Source organism: Merops nubicus, unplaced genomic scaffold, assembly GCF_000691845.1.
Source record: "Merops nubicus isolate BGI_N331 unplaced genomic scaffold, ASM69184v1 scaffold13985, whole genome shotgun sequence".
NCBI lineage: Eukaryota > Metazoa > Chordata > Aves > Coraciiformes > Meropidae > Merops > Merops nubicus.
The window spans coordinates 1-18925 of record NW_008611692.1 but is presented as its reverse complement, the minus strand read 5'-3'; the positions used below and the strand labels follow the sequence as shown (position 1 = coordinate 18925).

Below are 18925 nucleotides of genomic sequence, written 5' to 3'. Positions count from 1 at the left end.
TTCAGCAGGTTTTGCTAGGCTCCCACAGCATGCTCTGCCCTTTCCATTCCCAGGAAGATCAGTCTCTCTTGTCAAGGTGTTCATAGTAAGGTGGGCTAAGGGGCCACTGGTCAAAACTTGTCTTTTGATCTATGGAGTGTTAATAAATCAAAGGGATAAGTCTTGGAAATCTGAGAAGGCTGAGTAACCCAACTCTTCCTTATCAGCCAAAGCAATTCCATCCACTTACAGACCTTTTCCTGTCGAGCGCATAGTGGCTTTGATTGATTCCTATAAACCTTTTCCTACTTCTGAAATATCCATTAAAAATATGCTTTGTAAAATGAGGCAAGTGGACAGTCCTTTGAACATGGTGATTTGTAGTGTCAGTGCTGCCCTTTTGAGCACTACTGCCTCAGTCCTGCCTTGCTCCTCAGCTGGCCTATCCCTTGGTGGCCTGGGGACACAGGGCCCAGGCAGACGTTCTCCCTCTGCTTCTGCTCTGCAGGCGATGCTGAAATTGGCAGCAACAATGTCAGCTCCCTGAAGAGCGAAGATTTTCATGTGAGAGGCTTACTAGATGAACTCAATGAGGATGAAATCTGGGGTTCCTCTCACACTCTGAAATCGTGTGGAAAAGCTGTTTCCATAGAAACTGCAAGTTTAAGCGAGTATGCTAGATACGTGCTAAGAACAATTTGCCAGCAGGTAATCTCTAAAACTACTCTTCTGAATTCATTTGGAGAAACAGTGCTAATTTGTTTGAAAAGTGTAATGCAATTAATGTTGAATTATTTCAGTAGTCGAGTTCTATTTGTGTTTCCTGATCTGGAGAATTTATACATGGAATAGCTTTTACTGGGGGGGGCAATTACTTTAGTTATTAGTATCTCCTTGCACTCAATCAGAACTGAGTTTTTTTCTTACCTGAATCTCAAGCACTTTGAGAAGACAGTAGGAACACTTCCTCAGCTGACTGCTCAAAGTGCTGTTGCAGTAGCATTTGTTCTATTGCAAAGTTGCTTTCAAAGTATAGAAGAAATGAATTTTGGAAAACCTGTTAAGAGCCTTACGCTTTCAGCTGGTGCGGAATGACAGGAGACATTTCTAATCTCATGCGTTGCGTGAACTGTAGTTCACTTCAGGGTTCACATGTGGAAAAATCACTTCTCTGGTTAGTTTACCCAAAGTTAGTATTGCCTTAAAACTATCTTGTGAATCTCTTATCTGGTTACCTACAGGAATGGGTTGGCGAGCACTGTTTAAAAGAACCTGAGAGGCTGTGCACAGACAAAGATCTGATTTTGGATCCCGTTCTTTCTAACAAGCAAGCACAGAAACTCCTTCAACTTATCTGTTATCCACATGGTATCAAAGAATGCACCGAGGGTGACAACCCTCAGAGGCAGCACATCAAGCGCATACTTCAGGTAATGCAGTGGGGAGAGGGTGGAAAACCCACCTGTGATACTCTGACTCTCAGCCTGTCATTTTGCAGCACCACCAAGTGATAGTGATTTGTAGTTCCTGGGGCAATCAAGCTTTAGATTTTTGTTTAAAGATACATGTGCTTGGGATCCCCAGTCTGTGGTAAACGTTTATAGCGTGACTTCTGGTGCCTCGTTACTTCTGATTCCACAGCTTGGAGGGAAGAAGCATGCAGCAGGCTCCTCACTGATGCTCGGCATTGCCAGCTGTTGGGAAGCAGCTGGACAGGGAGCTGCTTTTTGGGCTGCTTAGATGGAGTTGCCTCTGTCTCAGCAGGGCTCTGTGGCAGCGCTGTGGTGAAAGGCAGTCCTGCTCTGTGGGAAAGGCTCAGATGCCTTTGTGGACAGTCCTAGATGGATTGTTTCTTCAAATTCAGCTGCATTAGGGACACTTCATTTCTAAAACTACAACATGGATTTTTTTTGAATAGACCTGTGAAGTTGGCAATATCTGTACCAGGACAAACAGTGATCAGTGTCCTGCAAAATAATCACTTCAGCTGCTTCATTTACTTCAGTTGTGTCTGTATCTTGTGCTAAATACAGACATGTCCACTGGGATGGCAGTGCCATGGATTAATGACATCACTGATGAAAGAGCAAATTATGTTTTATGTATTCATATTTAACGGAACTCAGATTTTGCAGAGAGTGAGATTTTTATTCAGGAAACTTGTGTGGTTAAAAATATCGACTAACAATACTAACTGCAAAGATGTGGAAGGTAATGTACATTCCTAAATAGGTCTGATATTTTGGCATGTCATTAGACTATTAAAAGAGCAATGATTGTGATAATTCACTTATAAGATGAGGCTCTTCCATGTAAAGTAGTCCGTTACGAGATTTTTCTTTTTGCTTTCTTGACATCTGTGAATTGTTGACTCTTCTATTTGTAATGTTAATTCTATTTGTAATATTAATCCTTACCTAGAATTTAGACCAGTGGACTCTGCGGCAGTCTTGGCTGGAGCTGCAGCTAATGATCAAACAGTGCATGAAGGAGCCTGTGAGTATTTTGTTTTCAAACTTCCTTATCTAAATATTTAATGCAAAAAAAGTATGTTAAATTTTAACGTAGTCCATGAGCAAGCATACCACGAATGTGCTAGTTTACTTATGTTTTACTGTAGGGTTCTGGGTCTGTGGCTGAAATGAACAGCTTGTTGGATAATATTGCAAAGGCGACAATAGAGGTGTTTCAGCAATCCGCTGATCTAAACAATAACTCTTCTAACTCTGGTATAGGCCTCTTCAGTCCAAACTCTGTTGGAAATACTGACACAAGTAATACGAGACAGAATGGTAAAAAGACATTCCTAAGGTATTTTTTTTAGCACCTTTTTAATTATTTTAGCCAACATGATGCTTAATTATGTGTAGATTGCTTAGACTTTTTTTTGCACTTGAGACAGGAATATACACAAGTGAGTTACCTGAAGGTTACTTCTGTTTACTTTTGTTTGACAATAAATATAGTTGCTATTCTTGAGTTTTCTGGAAGCCAGAAACTGTGACTGCTCAGTCAACACTACTTAATCCAGATGCAGTGTCAACTGCTTTATTAAAGCAGCTCAGTCTTATAACATCTAATATTGGTTGAAAACTATATGGCTATTTTGGCTGATGTAAGTTTGTTCTACTTCTAGTTCCTCTGAGAGGCGCGGAGTGTGGCTGGTGGCTCCCTTGATTGCCAGACTGCCTACTTCTGTTCAAGGTAGGGTCTTGAAAGCTGCAGGAGAGGAACTGGAGAAAGGTCAGCATTTGGGGTCATCTTCTAAGAAGGAAAGAGACAGACAGAAACAAAAAAGGTATGACCATGGGAAATCCCTGTATGCAGAGGTGAAAGGTGTTTTTGAGGAGGAGTTTACTGAGGACTGGATTTTGGTTTCACAAAACTTCATTGGTTCACTTTTGTGGAGCAAAAACTGAGCAATCCCACACAGGGTTCTGGTTTCATTTAGTCTGAAGAAATCTCATTGGTTTCAAAGGAAGAACTGTGAAAGCTTTGTAGCACATCTTCTGTGACTATTCTGCAGCTTGGTGATGGGAAACATGAGGTTTAAAAGAACAGTTGGAACACTTGTTGTCCCTTCTCTTCTATAGCAGTAGGCCACTTTTCTTCGCATTAAGATCCCGTAACTGTCATGTCACTTAATTCATATTGGGAATTAAGCTTAAGCTCGTCTCTAACTTTCCAAGTACTTGAGAATTTTAATGACTTCATGGTTACTGATTTTCCTTTATTAAAATATTCTTTCAGAGTGTTTATAAATTTTTTTGTACTTTCTCAGTTATGATAGAAATTACATTGGATACCATACACACCAGGGCCTCCTAGCTTCAAATGCCAACCACTTTTCTTTTTCTGAAGCTCTTCCAAAGTACAGTTGTTCGAGAAAACAAATCACTTCTTAAAGGCTTATGGTATTTGGGTGTTGTATGTGGTCCCACTGTAAGTTTCTTGTTCTTGTGTTGCTAGTCTGCATTGGCTTTTTGATCACCATTGTCATTCATGCAGTATAGTGTCCCTGAGTGTGGCACCAGGAATTTGCAAACCTTGTAAACCCTTGGAAACCTGTGTTGCACATATTGAATTTCACTTATGATTGTCATTAAATTCTGTGGAAATTAAATCCACTGCTGTTTTCCAGCCTCTTCTACCTAGCTTATTTTCCCTTTATGGTTAGGCTTGATTTTTTTTTTTTCCTTTCCATCATGACTGCAGTATGCCCATAACTCTGTGTTCTGCTGGACTCTCCTAGTTCGTCTGGGCTGTTTCTTTGATAATCTTCTTAGGTGATTTATTGACCTATGGAAGTTCTGTTTGCCACGTGTAATTTTGAGTTGTGTGCTTTGCATTGGCTTTGTGAAGCCATCTCTTCCTTGTCCTTTTGCTTGATCTGTTGTTAGATAAAAAGACATCTTGCTTACCAGGTCTCTCTGTTAGGTGTTTCTGAGCATTTCAACACTTCTCTTATTCACTGGCTCTCTTGCTGTTTGCATCAGCAGAAGGGAGTATGGAACCTCTCTGTGTCTTCCATTTCTTTTGCTACGGAAGAATTCTAGTGTAGAAAATCTAAACTGTGCCCCTTTCACAGCCAAAATAAAATGCCTGTGGAAACTGTCAGGCACTTCCTCCATGTAGTTCCTATGGGCAGAAGTAAAACCATTTAGAAAGTCATTCTAGTTATAACAATAAATTACTTTCTTGTGTATGAAGCTTTTTGATCTCTTCTTGAACAAAAATAAACCTTACTACTTGGTGAGTGACAGAACCAATGATACTATGTGAAAATATGAAGCCTTTGATAACATATGTAAGATCTCTTTTTTCAAACACTGCTTTGTGTAGAAGGGTTGTAGCAATAGCAGTACTGTCTTGCAAACCCTACATTTTTCCTATGGAAATTAATCAGAAAATGAAGAGATGTTTCTACCATGCTGTTCCTTAAATCTGAAAATTGCTGTTTAACATGACTTTTGAAAATGCACATTTTCTGTTTTGCTCCTTTTATGGGACCTGGAGATTTTGCCATTCCTCTGTACTAATTCTCACTGGACAAGTTAAATGAAAAGCACTGTTGAAATGAGTAGTTGTAATAAATACCCACATGTATGTGTGGTTATACATTTATATTGTGTTTATGGATGCATGTAATTGAGCCTATATACCTAAAACTGCAAAATTCATTGCGTGACCTGTTACTCATCTCCCTTTGCTGACCTTTTCTCTTCTTCTCCACAAGGTATACTTCCAAACTCATCTTTGTGTATTTCTTCCAGTTCGTCTTCATCTTATGTTTATAATGGATACACAATTATCTTAAAATTCAAAAATAATCTTCAAGCCATTGCATTGCTATGACTTGTCTCCTACAGCCAGCTAAAGCTGCAGCTCAGTTTACTTTTAACCTAAGCCCATCTTAGAATTTTAGTAGAATTTAGGCAGCTATCATCCTAATCAGAGCTTGTGAGTCCCAAGTAGTTTCCCCTACATCAGACTACTAATGTGGATTACAAACTTAAGTTGCCTAATCTCTACTAAAATGAGGCAGCTAATTTTAGTTAGCTACCCTGATTAATCAAAGTAGTTGATTTAGCGAAAACAAAACGGTTGATTTAGTTAGAGCCCTGATTAATCAAAGCAGTCTTAAAATAACATGTTCTGTTCCTGAGACAGGCCTTCAAGTGTCCAGGCAATTCTTGGTCATTCAGTGCCCTGAGCTAGGTGGGTTCTCAGTAATGATCTGCATAATATGGGTATTTATACTGGCTGGTGTGCTGCCTTCTTATGTGCATGGTCTTTTAATTTGTCTGGCAGGGCTCTAATTTACTAAAACAGAAACAGACACAGATGTGGGCAGTGCCACTGCCAGGAAAAAGAGCAGACAAAACAAGGAAGGGAGCAAGAATGGGAAGTATCAAAATAACTTTACTAATTGACTTCTGTGTTTGCCTCTCTTGAAGCATGTCTCTCTTGAGTCAACAGCCTTTCCTTTCATTGGTACTTACTTGCCTTAAAGGACAGGATGAGCAACGGGAAGGGCTTCTAACATCACTGCAGAATCAAGTTAATCAGGTAAAACAAGCACAGAACCTTGAGCACCCTCTGTTAGATGTTTTATGTGTCATCGGTTTTATGCGCGTATGGTGGTGTAAAACCAGGAAGATTACAGTGCAGTGGTATGCCAAGAGGAACAGGCCAAGGAAGACAAATTGGGGAAGTATTTATTCCTTTTCAAGAGTGAATAAATCTTTTTTTCTTAAAATTGGTGAGTTACATGAGCTTGAGTCTGATTCAAGTTCTTTCCAGGAAAAATGTAAAAGATGTTTGTCCTGAGAAGAACAGTCTTCTCAGTCTCTAGCTTGATCAGAAGTTTTTTTTAATAACTTTGAAACTTTCATCCTTTAGGGAAACCCTTACATTTTCTCCAGCTTGTACAGATTAAGACTTTTTTATATTATAAAAACAAATATTGTTAGTCCCAAACTGGCCCATTGCCTACAACTCTTCCTTTGGATCACCTGTGTTTACTCACAACTTCTGCTGATCTACTCTAGTCTTCCTGATCCTATCTGGTTTTTGCTGTAGCTTACAACAGCTCCTTAAGACTGTCTTTAAAATTAATATATACAGTGTCCAGTGTAGTGGGTGTACATGTCCTTTTTTCTGTCTTTAGTCTCTGTGAGTTACTGTGACAGTGAAAATTCAGAGTCAGAAATCTGGTCTAACCTTTCTTGGCAAAAGATTGATACCTGTAGGGACATTATTTTCTCATATTGCCTCTTAGCTCAGGTCCAGGCTGTGAACTAGGTCCACATCCTAGTTAAACTCATTCCTTTGATGTTTTTTTCCCCTGACATTACTGTCACTTGAGCTTTCATTTTGCTGTCTGGGTTCTCCCCTGATGTGCAGCTGGTCCAGGTTCCCTAAGGTTCTGGTCATTTCTCACCCAGACACCCTACCAGATCATGTTGGAAAGCTGTATCCAGTGCAAGGCATCTGTTAACTTACCTGTGGTGAATAATTAAATGGGGTGTTTGAAATAATGTTTTAAATAAATGCTTAACAGAGCTGCTTATATTTTCTTTTTGCTACAACAGGAAGGTCTAGTCACACAAATAATAGCAGATCATCAGTTCTTTACAGATTAATTTTTTTCCCCCCACTAGTTTCCTTAATCTGCTCTTAGACAGGCATGAGGATAAAAAGGTTAATGATCTTTTATGATTACTTATAGATAAGGTTCACAAATACTTGAACTTCAAAGAGAGAACTTTCCTTTACAGGAGGAAAACAGCCTTAATCAAATGCTTTTTTGTAGATCCTTAGTAACTGGCGGGAAGAGCGGTACCAGGACGATGTTAAAGCCAGGCAAATGGTGCATGAAGCCCTACAACTTCGTCTTAACTTGGTAAGAAAAAATTATGTGATTGTCCTGATGTTATAAAAAGATGTGGCAGCTACTCTGGAGTTAAGTGGTAAGGAGGAGGAAACACCACGTCAGGGCATCACAGCTCCTGGTGAGCTGGCAGCTGAGGGGGTCCCTTCATTGGGATGGGCTGAGGCCAGGCCAGAAGGCCAGCCTGCAGAGGAGCATCAGGATCAGGCTCTGAGAGGAAAGCCAGGGCCAGAGGCAGCCCTGGCAGAGCTGTGGGGACAGGCTTGGGCTCCTGGCATAGGGCTCCTGGGCCAGGGCAAGGGTTGGGGTAACTTCAGTTGGGGCTGGCCAGGGACAGCAATGGCTGCTGGTGCCCCTCTGCCCTGACACAAGGGTGTCTCTGCTCCACTGTTGGTCATCTCTGCTCTTCCTGTCTGTCTTGTTTCAGCCGATGCCTCCTGGCTATAATGTTTAGACATTGTGTAGAACAAATGGGAAGGAGAGCCTATACTTTATTGATGCCTGATTTTTGTGCTGCTTTCTTCCTTTCAGCATCCCTGGAACCTCAGAAATGTGTCATCTTTTGTGGACATACCCAGGTGTTGTCCACTGATGGTTTATTCCCATGTTACAAGCAAGGATTTTATGGAATTAGGTGGTCAATGTAGCAGACTTTCAGAGCTCTCGGGGAACGTAACATTTGGCTCTTTAACTTAATGTGCAATTTCAGTTGCTTCTACTTGTATACATGTATTAATTGATGCAGAAAGTTTCCATCAAGTACTCTAATATCCCACATCTCTTGAAATCCCTGTACCAGCTGTCAGGGCCACCACAGATTGTTTAGCACAGTGCAGTAGGTGTGTGGAGACTATGTGTAAGGGCAAATGAGGGAGCACCAAGGCAGGAATAACACTGCAGCATTATTTTCCCATCTCCTTGGAAGCTGCTTAAGTGTGGCTGAGCAACTAGAGGAGTAACCACAGCCGTACGCTGCCACTAGGTCAGGCCAAGGGGACTTGGGCCAGCTGTGACCAACTTTGGGATTGCTGTGCGTCATGTAAAGTAAAGCATCTGCCACCTGCCCTTTGGTGCTATGGAACATGCGTGGGGGTTGGGAGAACTCTTGATATGGGCAGTATTTGGTTTAACATTAAAGCAGCAAGATTTTATCCTTTTGCAAACTGTCAACTGCTTATGTAGTTCAAGGAGTAATCTTCTTAGATGCAAAGTCAGCAAGGTTTAGGAGCTAAAAGCAGGACTGAGAATTGAAACAGTCCCTGTATTTATTGAGCAAGACACAACCCTGAAATAAGCTTTAAGTATGGGGAAGAATTATGTGAAGTGAAACAACTACAAGCACAAACAGTGAAGGGACACAGAGTGATTATAAATGTGACAAAATAAAAATAGTTTTCTTTGGAAAGTTGCGAAGTGGGAAACATCAAGAGAGACGACTTGATGCAGATCAGTGCAGGGGTAACTCAGGTTTTAATGTGACACCTTTTCAACTCTGAGAATTTTTTCAGCAACTTCAATTGTTGCATCAAATATGAAAGTGAAGATACAACGCTGAAAGCAGTGTAATAATATTTTGCTTCTCTAGATTTCCTCCTTAGGAGAAACTTTTTGCTGGGGAGCATGGAGTGGGGAGGAGAAGTTACTTGGAGTCAGCAGCTCATGCCGGCGTGCAGCACACGGGCTCGTGGGGCTGGGTATGGGTGTTCTCTGTAGGGCGAGGGCCACATGCCTGCCAGAGGAGCATGCAGAGCCGTGCTGCCTGCTCTGTTGTTTTGCAGGTAGGTGGCATGTTTGATACCGTGCAGAGGAGCACCCAATGGACAACTGACTGGGCACTTCTCCTCCTGCAGATAATCACTTCTGGAACTGTTGATACACAGACCAACAAGTACGCCTGCACTGTTTAAATGAGCTAATTCCTATCCTTGGTGCTTTTAAGCTTAGACTGCATGGATGTTATTACATTTTTCTTACTATTGTCCTGTTAGTGCTCAAGTGCAACTTATGTTCTCAGTGCCGGTCTCGGCTGGGGAGTGCCTCGATTTTGGAAAGCACTGGAGCCACTGTTTGTGCTTGTCCTTAACCAGCATGTCCCTGAGCACTTCCCTACCTTGGAGCCTGCGGTTCCTAGTGACTGTGTGAAGCAGTTGGGACTGGCTCTAGCTCTGAGTGGGGTCGATCACAAGATTTGTTTGTACGTCTTGACAGTCCACCTGCACATGTATCCTGGGGCTTACGCGTGTGAGCTGGGGCGGGCGGGTGGTGCAGAAAGCCTTGAAAAACCCGGCTTGCCCCACAAGCTGCATGCGTGGCCTCTGCTGTGGTATCTCCCTGGGTCTCTTGGCACTCAGTAGTTCCTCAAGGTCATACTTGTCTCTGCTCCCAGCGAACTGTTCACGACTGTGCTGGATATGCTGGGCGTCCTCATCAATGGCACACTGGCCTCGGACTTGTCAAACGCTTCCCAAGGAGGGCCTGAGGAAAACAAAAGGGCTTACATGAATTTAGTGAAAAAATTAAAAGTAAGTGTTATGATTTAATTTTCAGCGTTTCTTTTGAATTGCAGTCTGTGCTCGTTTTTAGTCCTGTGGCTTCTAGTGTCTGGGAAGGCCTCTTGGGAAAAGAGGAAAGAGCACAAGTGATAACAAGGAGAAAATAAAAATAAAAGGAGTGTGGGGGTGGGAAGACAGACTTCTACTATTTTCTTCCTATTTGATTAAAATTAGGGACCCTGAAAGACACTTAGTTACAAATTTAGTGTCTCAAACATGAGTAAAAGTATTACCTATTTTCTACGTTCAATTTAAATGAGATGCCATTGGTTTAAATTTAGTAAAATTGCAAGGAAGTGATTCATCCAGAAACTGTGCAGTCTCTAATAGCGAGAGAAGTGCAATGTTTGTCCTCTTTTTTCTTCCCCCCCACCCATTTGGCCTGATGGGTACATTTGTTCTCTAGAAGGAGCTGGGAGACAAGCGGTCAGAAAGCATCAACAAGATCCGCCAGCTGCTCCCTTTGCCAAAGCAGACATGTGATATTATCACTTGCGAGCCAATGGGATCCTTGATTGACACCAAGGGGAACAAAATTGCAGGATTTGACTCCATTGATAAGAAACAGGCAAGAGTAAATGATTGCTTTCATCTTAGTTTTTCCGTGGTTTTTGAAGTGTAGGAAGTTGAAGCAAACGGGTAGAGTTGCACAGTACACAAGTTTATATGCAGCATCATAACAGCATTGTCCTTCTGCTGAAATACAGCTTTCTGATGTGCTCTCAGCCATTACCTCAGCTTCACCTCAGCAGAGCAGGCCCTTTTAAACAGGTTGGCTTTCTTTGATCAGTGATACCACACTGTGACCGTGCACCAGCATCACCACCCCTGCAGCAGCAGCACAGCGATTCCATCTGCCCCTCTCTGACAATTCACTGACAACTGCAGATAGTCTAAGAGCTTTAGATGATGGAAAGGTTTGGGTGGGACCTCTCACGGTCATCTAGTCCAACTTCCTGCAACTAGAGCAGGTTGCTCAAAGCCCTGGCCAACCTCACCTGGAATGGTTCCAGAGGCAGGGCAGCGACCACCTCTCTGGGCAACCTGGGCCAGGGGCTCACCACATGCAGCATCAAAAATGTCTTCTTTCTGTCTGGTCTAAATCTCTCCTCTTTCAGTTTAAAACCAGCACCCCTTCTCCTGTTGCTACAGGCCCATATATATGCATCTTTAATGGAAACTGTTTTATGCCACTTATACGAATTCAAGATACCGGGGAACCTTTCACTTTCCGATTTAAGACTCAGTCATCCTGTTTGCTACATGCCTTCCTTGTTAAATCCATGGAGTAGCTGGTCAGTCTGTCACTGCTGATGGGATGAGTGCTGACACAAGCTCGCTCAGTTTTGCGATACAGGGTCTTGGCTGATGTCAGCCAACTCCACCAAAGTTGCCAAGAGGGAAGTTAGATTTGACTTGAAAAGCAGAAGCTGTTACAGAAGTATTTGCTTTTCAGGCAGAATTCTACATCTGAGAGCTCATTTTACCTGAGAACTGTTTGACCTCTTAGTTGCTGGGAAGAAGGTGGAGGGTGTCCTACTTACAAAAGAAAGAGTGAAAAAAAGGGTAGAATGGAGAAGTGTATTGGTTGGTTTGGATTTTTTTTTTTTTTTTAATATGAAGGAGTGCATGGTTTTTTAAAGTGAATTTATTTAAAAGAGAAACATGTAGCTTAGTATAGAACTTCTTATTCTGCAGACTGGGTAGACAATTTTTGTGATACACTTAGGCTTTCTCCCCTTATTTGAATATATAATCCTGTAGCAAGGATGTTCTCAGATGAGCATTTTTTGATATTTGACTTGTCTTCCATATGAATAATGGAAGTCGATAGTTTTAGCATAGCTATAGCCAAATGATATTATAAAAAAGTAATTGTTTTTACCTAGTGGCAGCCTTTGATAGGGGTTAAAATTCCCACCAGGATGCATTTGGTACGTTTTGTGGAGATGAAAAAATCCTTACTGGATTTTTCTGACTTGAATAATCATGTGTAAAAGTCATCTGGTCTCATGTTCAGCTTTCTATATTCACTTTTTTTCTGAAACAGGGTCTTCAAGTTTCAACAAAACAAAAGGTGTCCCCTTGGGATTTATTTGAAGGACACAAAAATCCTGCTCCTCTCTCCTGGGCATGGTTTGGTACAGCTCGTGTCGACAGGAAAGTGATAAAATATGAGGAGCAGCAGCATCTCCTCCTGTACCACACACACCCCAAACCCAAGCCACGGAGTTACTACCTTGAGCCCTTGCCCCTTCCTCCAGAGGAAGAGGAGGAAGAGCCCACCACACCTGTGTCTCAGGAACCAGAAAGAAAGTCAGGAGAACTCTCTGATCAGGGAAAACATGCCACGGACGATGAGAAGAAGATAAAGGGCAGGAAGCGAAAGTCGAAGTCGAGCTCAAGGGGTGATGTGAGTAGTTGGTGCCCCATACAAAACTGGAAATATCTCACTGAAGCATCTGATGTTGCCTGGTGCATCTTTGCTACCTTCAGAAGTTGTTCTGCACCTGGAGGAGTGTATCCTGATTAAGGGAGTAAAATGGAGATGGTCACCAAGAGAGTGGGTTTCTGTCAGATAGAGCTCAAGAATGTCCTGTGCCTAGCACCTTATGTGCTGTGTAAAATACACTAGGCTGGATCTTACTGAGGATTATTTGGGTTCTATATGCGCTTTCTCTTGTTTGGTGTGAAACAGCTGTTACTGTTTGTAAACTCCCTCTCTTCAGATTGTTGAGAGCAAACATGTTGGTTTTAAACACAAGCCCCACTCAAATGGAAACCTATTTGAAAAGGGCTCCTTCACACAAATAAACTGCTGTACCGGACAGTTTGTTCTGGTTTCTGAGATGCCTTCCCTTCTGTTTTTTTGCTGATTTTTGAGGTGTGGGTTCCTAACCTGAAAAATCTCTTAGACCGAGAAAGAGTTGGAAAAATGTGCTTGGCACCCCCTGAATAATAACTCGGGTTTCCAGGAGCAGCGTTCTGTGTGGTGAGCTCCTCTTCACACTGCTGCCAGCGGGGTCATACGTGTTGTAGGTGTGACACTGTTCTGTCAGCATCCAGCTGGTCTTTCAACATGTTGCATTTAGGTAGCTGTAATTTTAAGATCATTTTATGGCCTCTTTGATGTTTCAGTTAAGTTCTGTTATTTACATACTGATACAGTAAGATGCCCTTCTGCTATACCTAATTATAGCCTGCAGAAAATATTTGCTAATAAGGTAAAAAGTGTGTGTATGAAGTCGTTAGTGTTAATTACCTGTGGGCAGCCTGAGACTTAATCTGTTTTATACATCATTGCAAACAACAATGGGAACCGTCTCTGTCCTTTAATAATTTAGTAGGAAAATTGGCATTATTTATGAGTTTGTAAGGTATGAATGTCAGTAATGTTCACTTTTACTGTATATTTTAAGGAATATCCACAGAACAACATATACAGAGTGCCTCCCACTTACTCTTCGCTCTCCTCCCAAATGATGCCCCATCCTCAGCCTTTGTGGGGTTACGGCGTCCTGGGGCAGCCGCAGCAGCCGGGCTTCTTCGGGCAGAGCCAGCCCCTCACACCAGGTATGAACACCCAGACGTGGGGCTGTAGTGCGTCGTGTGTGACAGAGGTCGACTTCTCAGTTCTTCCAAAGAATACTGAGTCTGCTGATGCCATTTGTTTTAGTTCTTAATTAGCTGTTTTTTTGAAGGGCTTTCTGTTCTTGATGGTAGGTCTGTCTCTGTTAAGCTATGACACTTTTTTTTTTGGTAGATCAGTAAAATTGACCTACTGTAGTGATAGCATAAAAAAGCTCGTAGAAGTTCAAAGAGTGAAGTAAGAGAGGGTTGGTTAAAAGGAATGAGTGACCTTTGGGTTATTTCTTCTCTGATTCATACCAAGATCCATGGTGGCTAACTTAACATCTGCTACATGGAATAAAAAATAATCCATGGGCTTGCATTTTTTTCAGCGTTTGTCATCTGTGCATAATTTTTTGTAGGATTTTTTTTCTTCCAGTTAATGTGCACAGTTTAACACAGGTATTTTACTTGCTCTAGAAGGCAGCTGTTTATGATGTTTTGAGAAATACTGTTGTGTCCTTCTCAAATATCATGCAGCAGAATTTTAGAAGTTGGGTTCCAGTTATAGATAGATATTTGTTATTTATTTGTAGATTTTATCTATTTAGTTTTTATTTAGATTTTTTTGTTAGATATTTTTTCTGAAGCTCCAAATACAACTAGATCTGTATTTTAAGTTTGTGAAAATCTTCAGAAGATACTACACAGTAGCTAAGAAGTTTAATGAAATGCTAATTAAAAAAAAATTACTACCTTTGTTAGTCTGACTTATTTTTATCAAATAGCATAGAACGTGTAAATTACTGCTGTCTCTTTATAAAATTGGCTTGACATAATAAGCTGTTCCTGTATTGCTTTTGATCTGACATGCAACTTTTGTTCATCAGTAGTAGTCAAACACTTCATATGACATAGAACATGCAACAGCCCACAGCCTTTTTGCTTTTCATCCTCATTTGCAAGTGGAAGTCTTCAAAGTTATGTTGCCTGTGTAATTTTTCAGGCCAGTAACCAGGTTTAACCCAGTTCTCAGTCTGCCCTTGCAGAGATAAGCTTGTCCTCGTTGCAGAACTAGCCGACGAGGAGCTGCTGAGCTGGCAGCCATCTGTACCAGCAACGCTCTGACGGAAGGCAGAGAACACATCTGTGTTCTGGGTGGTTTCAGGTGGCTCCAGGTTGGATCCAGCAGGCTCCTTTGTCCCGTCAAACACGAAGCAAGCCCTGTCGAACATGCTGCAGCGGCGCTCGGGCACCACCATGCAGCCCCTGTCTCTCCACGCGCCCGCCCCTCAGCACCAGCTGCTCCAGATGAAGCTCCTGCATCAAGAGCAGCAGCAGCAGCTCCTCAGGCAGCAGGTGCAGTCACGGCCCCTCCAACAGGTTTGTCCAGACCCCTCCATCTGAAGAGCAGCACAGGGGTTTTGCCTTCCCTTGGGGCTGCTTGCCCTGCGTAGCCAGCCGGTATTTACAACCGTGGTAATTCCCCAAATAATGCTTAACCTGGACCACCTGCTTTTAAACTTCATTTGCCCTTGGATGTCTTAGTCTCTTCTATTTTTCCTGAGTTTCCTGAAATCAGGTTATGCTTCTGCTGCCTGATGATATTTGTGTTCCCTGTTGTGTCACAGACTTTCATGGTGGAATTGCATGGTGCTATGTTACCACCAAGCTGCAAGTAAGCAGCAGAGGCACAGTGCTGCCCTTCACAGGGAGAACTCTAGGAAGCCCAGCAGGAGCCAGTCGCAGACATGTGCTCACAGACACCCGTGTTCTCTAGAAGTAGCTGGTGTTTCTTCTCCTAACGTTTTTGCAGAGCACAGCTGCTGCTGTGTGCCAAGCCACGCATGGCTATTGTGCAGCACCCTTCCGTTTGGAGCCTGAGCTGATTTCAGGGTATGGCTACAGACAGGCTACTTTTCAATTGATGGCATAAGATCAGAAAACTGGGGTTTGGATCCCAGATAACCTGCAATGCGTGTGCAGTAGTTGGTGGCAAAATCAAGAACATCTCACCTTTATTTTTTAGTTCTTCTGTACCATTCTTACCCTTGCTGCAGTAGATATTGAATTGCCTTTATGCTGTCTTGCCTTCAGACTCTGCGATGTGCCCTCTCTGCTCAAAACAGTCCAAATTTTTAGGAAGTGTCCTTGTAATTTCTCCCATGCTGGCTGTATTTTGTTAGAGCTCACTCACTGTCCTTTTCATCCTTTTTTCAGTCTCTGCTATAATGCCTGCAAAGCCCTTTACAGCGCTTTAATTGCTGATAGGCTATAGTTTGGGGCTGCTTGTAGTTGTGAAACAGGTTTCCCTGTGTCTGTACTAATACCTTAACAAAAAGCAACCCCACAAAGCTCTGAATGTGTTTTGTTTGTTTTACCATATAATAAATCAGTGGATAATTGGTCCTTCATTTATGTCCTGAAGGCACTATGAGGTACTAAGGATCAGGTACCCTAAACGTTAGGTAATGGGCTGTACAGTTAACTCTGCAGTATTTCTTACATTAGCCAATCTCTTACTAGAGATTACAATCTTCTAGTACTAGGTCCAACTGGCTTTCAATTACTATGATAGAATAGTGGCTTGAATACGAGCACTGAATAGACAAATGATGATTGCTACTTATGGCTAGTTGGACCAAAAAGTAATAATTGAAGATTCAAAATAACATGTTGTTCTCACACCTAAGAATTGCTGTTGCTTAACACTGTTGGGTTTAGAAGACAGAAGATGTTGCATGTCACTTTGGTTTCACAGGGCTGGTATCTGAGCTGTTAAGATCCAGTTAGCTGCTCCTCCCAAGTGCTGTTGTCCTGGTTAGGCAGATTGTCAGTAGGGAGAGCAAACAGCACAAAGGTGTGAATCCATGTCTAAATAATATTAATAAGGTGTCTTTGAAAATTTAGCAACAAGAAGATTTGTAAGCATTGATGCTATGTGTTGTATGTTGTTAGGCAGAGCTTAACTACAGAAAGTTTCTTCTTTGTTTATGTTCCTGCAGCTGAAGAATGAAATTCCCTACTCAGTTGGAGCTCACTGGCACTGGTGTGGACAGTTCTGCAACACCAGTCCAGAAGGGCTCTGCTTGTTGGTGCTATGCTGTCCGGGCTGAGCTTATGAAAATGAATAGCTATGATGCAAGGTCTATAGGGACTAACGGCTTGTTAAAAGTTTTTGGAGTGTAGAATTTACAGGCTTCTGTGGATGGCGAGGAGTCCTTTCCATGGTTAGAGCTTCTGTGCATAAATTTCATAGAGGTTTTGTGGTTCATTAGCATACAAACCACCTAAAAGGACCTTGTCAGTGTTTCTAAACACCAGTATTCTTTGAGTACATGCAGGTGCGCTGTGTAAAGGTGTGGTACTAACTCCACGAACAACCCGAGCCTAATGGTGTCTGTTCTTTGTATTGTTTGCTGTGCTCTCGCCTGTCCTTTCCCTCCAGGATGTCTGTAGCACTGCCGTGTCCCTTCAGGATGGCTTTGACAACATCATGGTAACCACTCAGAGACCGGGAATTGCTTGTTTTTGTTTTTTTTTTTTTGCACAAACATGCATTCCTCTCCGCACACAGGCTGCACACTTTGCTTTTGATGAGAATGATAATGCTGGGGCACTTCAGATGATTTGTCATTAGCTGGGTGTAAATACTGAGGCAGTCTGAAATGAATGCACTCTGCTGCTCACGGGCAGGGAGTGTTCCCAGGCGGCGCTGGCTGGGAGCTGGGTGCTTACCTTACCCATGTGTCACCCTGGTGTTCTGTATGTCATCATAAAATGTGCTGGTCAGCATTTTGCCTGCTCCATCTGGGGGAAAGTCAGTGATCAGGTAGCCTCAGAAAGGTACCAACTGTATTTGTGCTGGAGATTATTATTCTAAGCTTCCTGGTTAGTTTAATGTACTGTCTTCAAGACAGCTGGAGTATTTTAAGCCTTTCCAAAGCCCCATTTTTGAAGTGTGTCTGCAAGACCTCTGTTCAGTAAATGGTTGTCTTCACTGCTGCAGTGTTACAGCAGTGCCAGAAATGAAACAAAATCAATTCTTCCATCTCACTGTGAGAAAACAAATACAGTGCAGCAGCTTGGCACTGAGCAACGGTGCTGTCTTGAAGGAAACAAGTCCCACCATGACTCTTTAGGACATACCTTGGTGGGGTTTGTGTCCAGAACTGGGCTTGTTTGGGGTGTGGAGGCCGTATCTGATGGATGATGTGTCTTTCAGAGTCAACCGATGGACCAAGCTGCTATTTTCACTCCGCAAGTTCGACCTCCGTCTCAGCTCCCACCGTACCCAGGGTTACAGCCAGCACAGGTACCACGCTGCTCCCACGGGGGCTGACATGGGAAGACCTTTGAGCAGAGCTCCTTTACCATGCTTGGGATGAGCCCCATGACTGTGGCCTGTGGTGACAACAACGCCTCCTTCAAGAGTGCTTGTGGTCTCTGTATCCTGTAGCTCATAAACTTTTTTAGTGTGGTCACTTCCCAGTTTTTCTGAATGGTGCTGCTGGTAAAGGCAAACATGCTGAAGAGTTAAGCCTGACGTTTGGCCGATTTTTGGTGAGATAGTGATACCAGTAACTATTATATTGTGGCCATTCTAGTACTTGGAAATTTGGATGGGGGGGAGACAAAAAGAGAAGGGGAGCTGTGGAGCAGAGCCCTGCTCTTGCTCAGTGCTGCTCAGGGAAGGTGACACGGTGCAGGTTCTATCCTGCTGTGTCACCACATCACAGCTGCCTGAGCCAGCAAACAGAAGCAGGGTACAACTGGTGTGGCACTCACAGGTGAGTGCACAAGCACAGCACTGCTTCTCGTTGGCTTGCCTCTGGTTGTCCAGGCTTTGGCTCTTTGTTAAAGGCCATCTCTTTTTTTCTGTAGTTAAGCTAATCTAAGTAGCAAAAAGGCTGGTGAAGGGTTCAGAGCACAGGTCTTGTGAGGAGCACCTCAGGAACCTGGGGTTGTTTAGCCTGGAAAAGAGGAGGCTCAGGAGAGACTTTCTGGCTCTCAACAACTTCCTGACAGGAGGGTGGAGTGAGGTTGGGGTCAGTCATCTCACGAGGAGCAAGTGACAGGACAAGAGGAAGAAACGGCCTCTAGTTGTGCCATGGAGAGGTTTAGGTTGGATATTAAGAAAAATGTCTTTCCCAAAAGGATTGTCAAGGCCTGTCCCAGGCTGCCTGGGGAAGTGTTGGGGTTGCTATCCCTATAAAGATTTAAAAGCCATGGAGATATGGTGCTGGGGTAACAGCTGGGCTTGATCTTAAGGGTCTTGTCCAAGGAAAGTGTTTCTGTAATGCAGTTTCTATAGTTCTGTACCGACGTGAGCGCAGCAGGCTCACTCTCCTGTCTGTTCTCCCCACAGACCATGCCTCACGGGTACACCATGTACAGCACGCCGATGCCTTTGCAGCAGCAGCAGCCTGGG

General features: G+C 42.9%; 1 protein-coding gene across 1 annotated transcript in view; it reads left to right on the top strand.

Annotated features, from left to right (window-relative positions):
* The window catches only part of MED12L (mediator complex subunit 12-like), a gene marked incomplete at its 3' end in the record, with an annotated part of 33833 nt that extends 14911 nt beyond the window's left edge, over positions 1 to 18922 (top strand). Inside the window, exons 12-26 of the mRNA XM_008941297.1 lie at positions 488 to 687; positions 1221 to 1409; positions 2401 to 2475; positions 2600 to 2790; positions 3116 to 3277; positions 5937 to 6048; positions 7295 to 7384; positions 9151 to 9260; positions 9759 to 9894; positions 10331 to 10492; positions 11975 to 12337; positions 13344 to 13497; positions 14663 to 14877; positions 17720 to 17809; positions 18863 to 18922. Of these exons, the coding sequence (XP_008939545.1) occupies positions 488 to 687; positions 1221 to 1409; positions 2401 to 2475; positions 2600 to 2790; positions 3116 to 3277; positions 5937 to 6048; positions 7295 to 7384; positions 9151 to 9260; positions 9759 to 9894; positions 10331 to 10492; positions 11975 to 12337; positions 13344 to 13497; positions 14663 to 14877; positions 17720 to 17809; positions 18863 to 18922 (2309 nt within the window). The remainder of the gene's footprint in view (positions 1 to 487; positions 688 to 1220; positions 1410 to 2400; positions 2476 to 2599; positions 2791 to 3115; positions 3278 to 5936; positions 6049 to 7294; positions 7385 to 9150; positions 9261 to 9758; positions 9895 to 10330; positions 10493 to 11974; positions 12338 to 13343; positions 13498 to 14662; positions 14878 to 17719; positions 17810 to 18862) is intronic.
* Between the last annotated feature and the right edge of the window lie 3 nt (positions 18923 to 18925).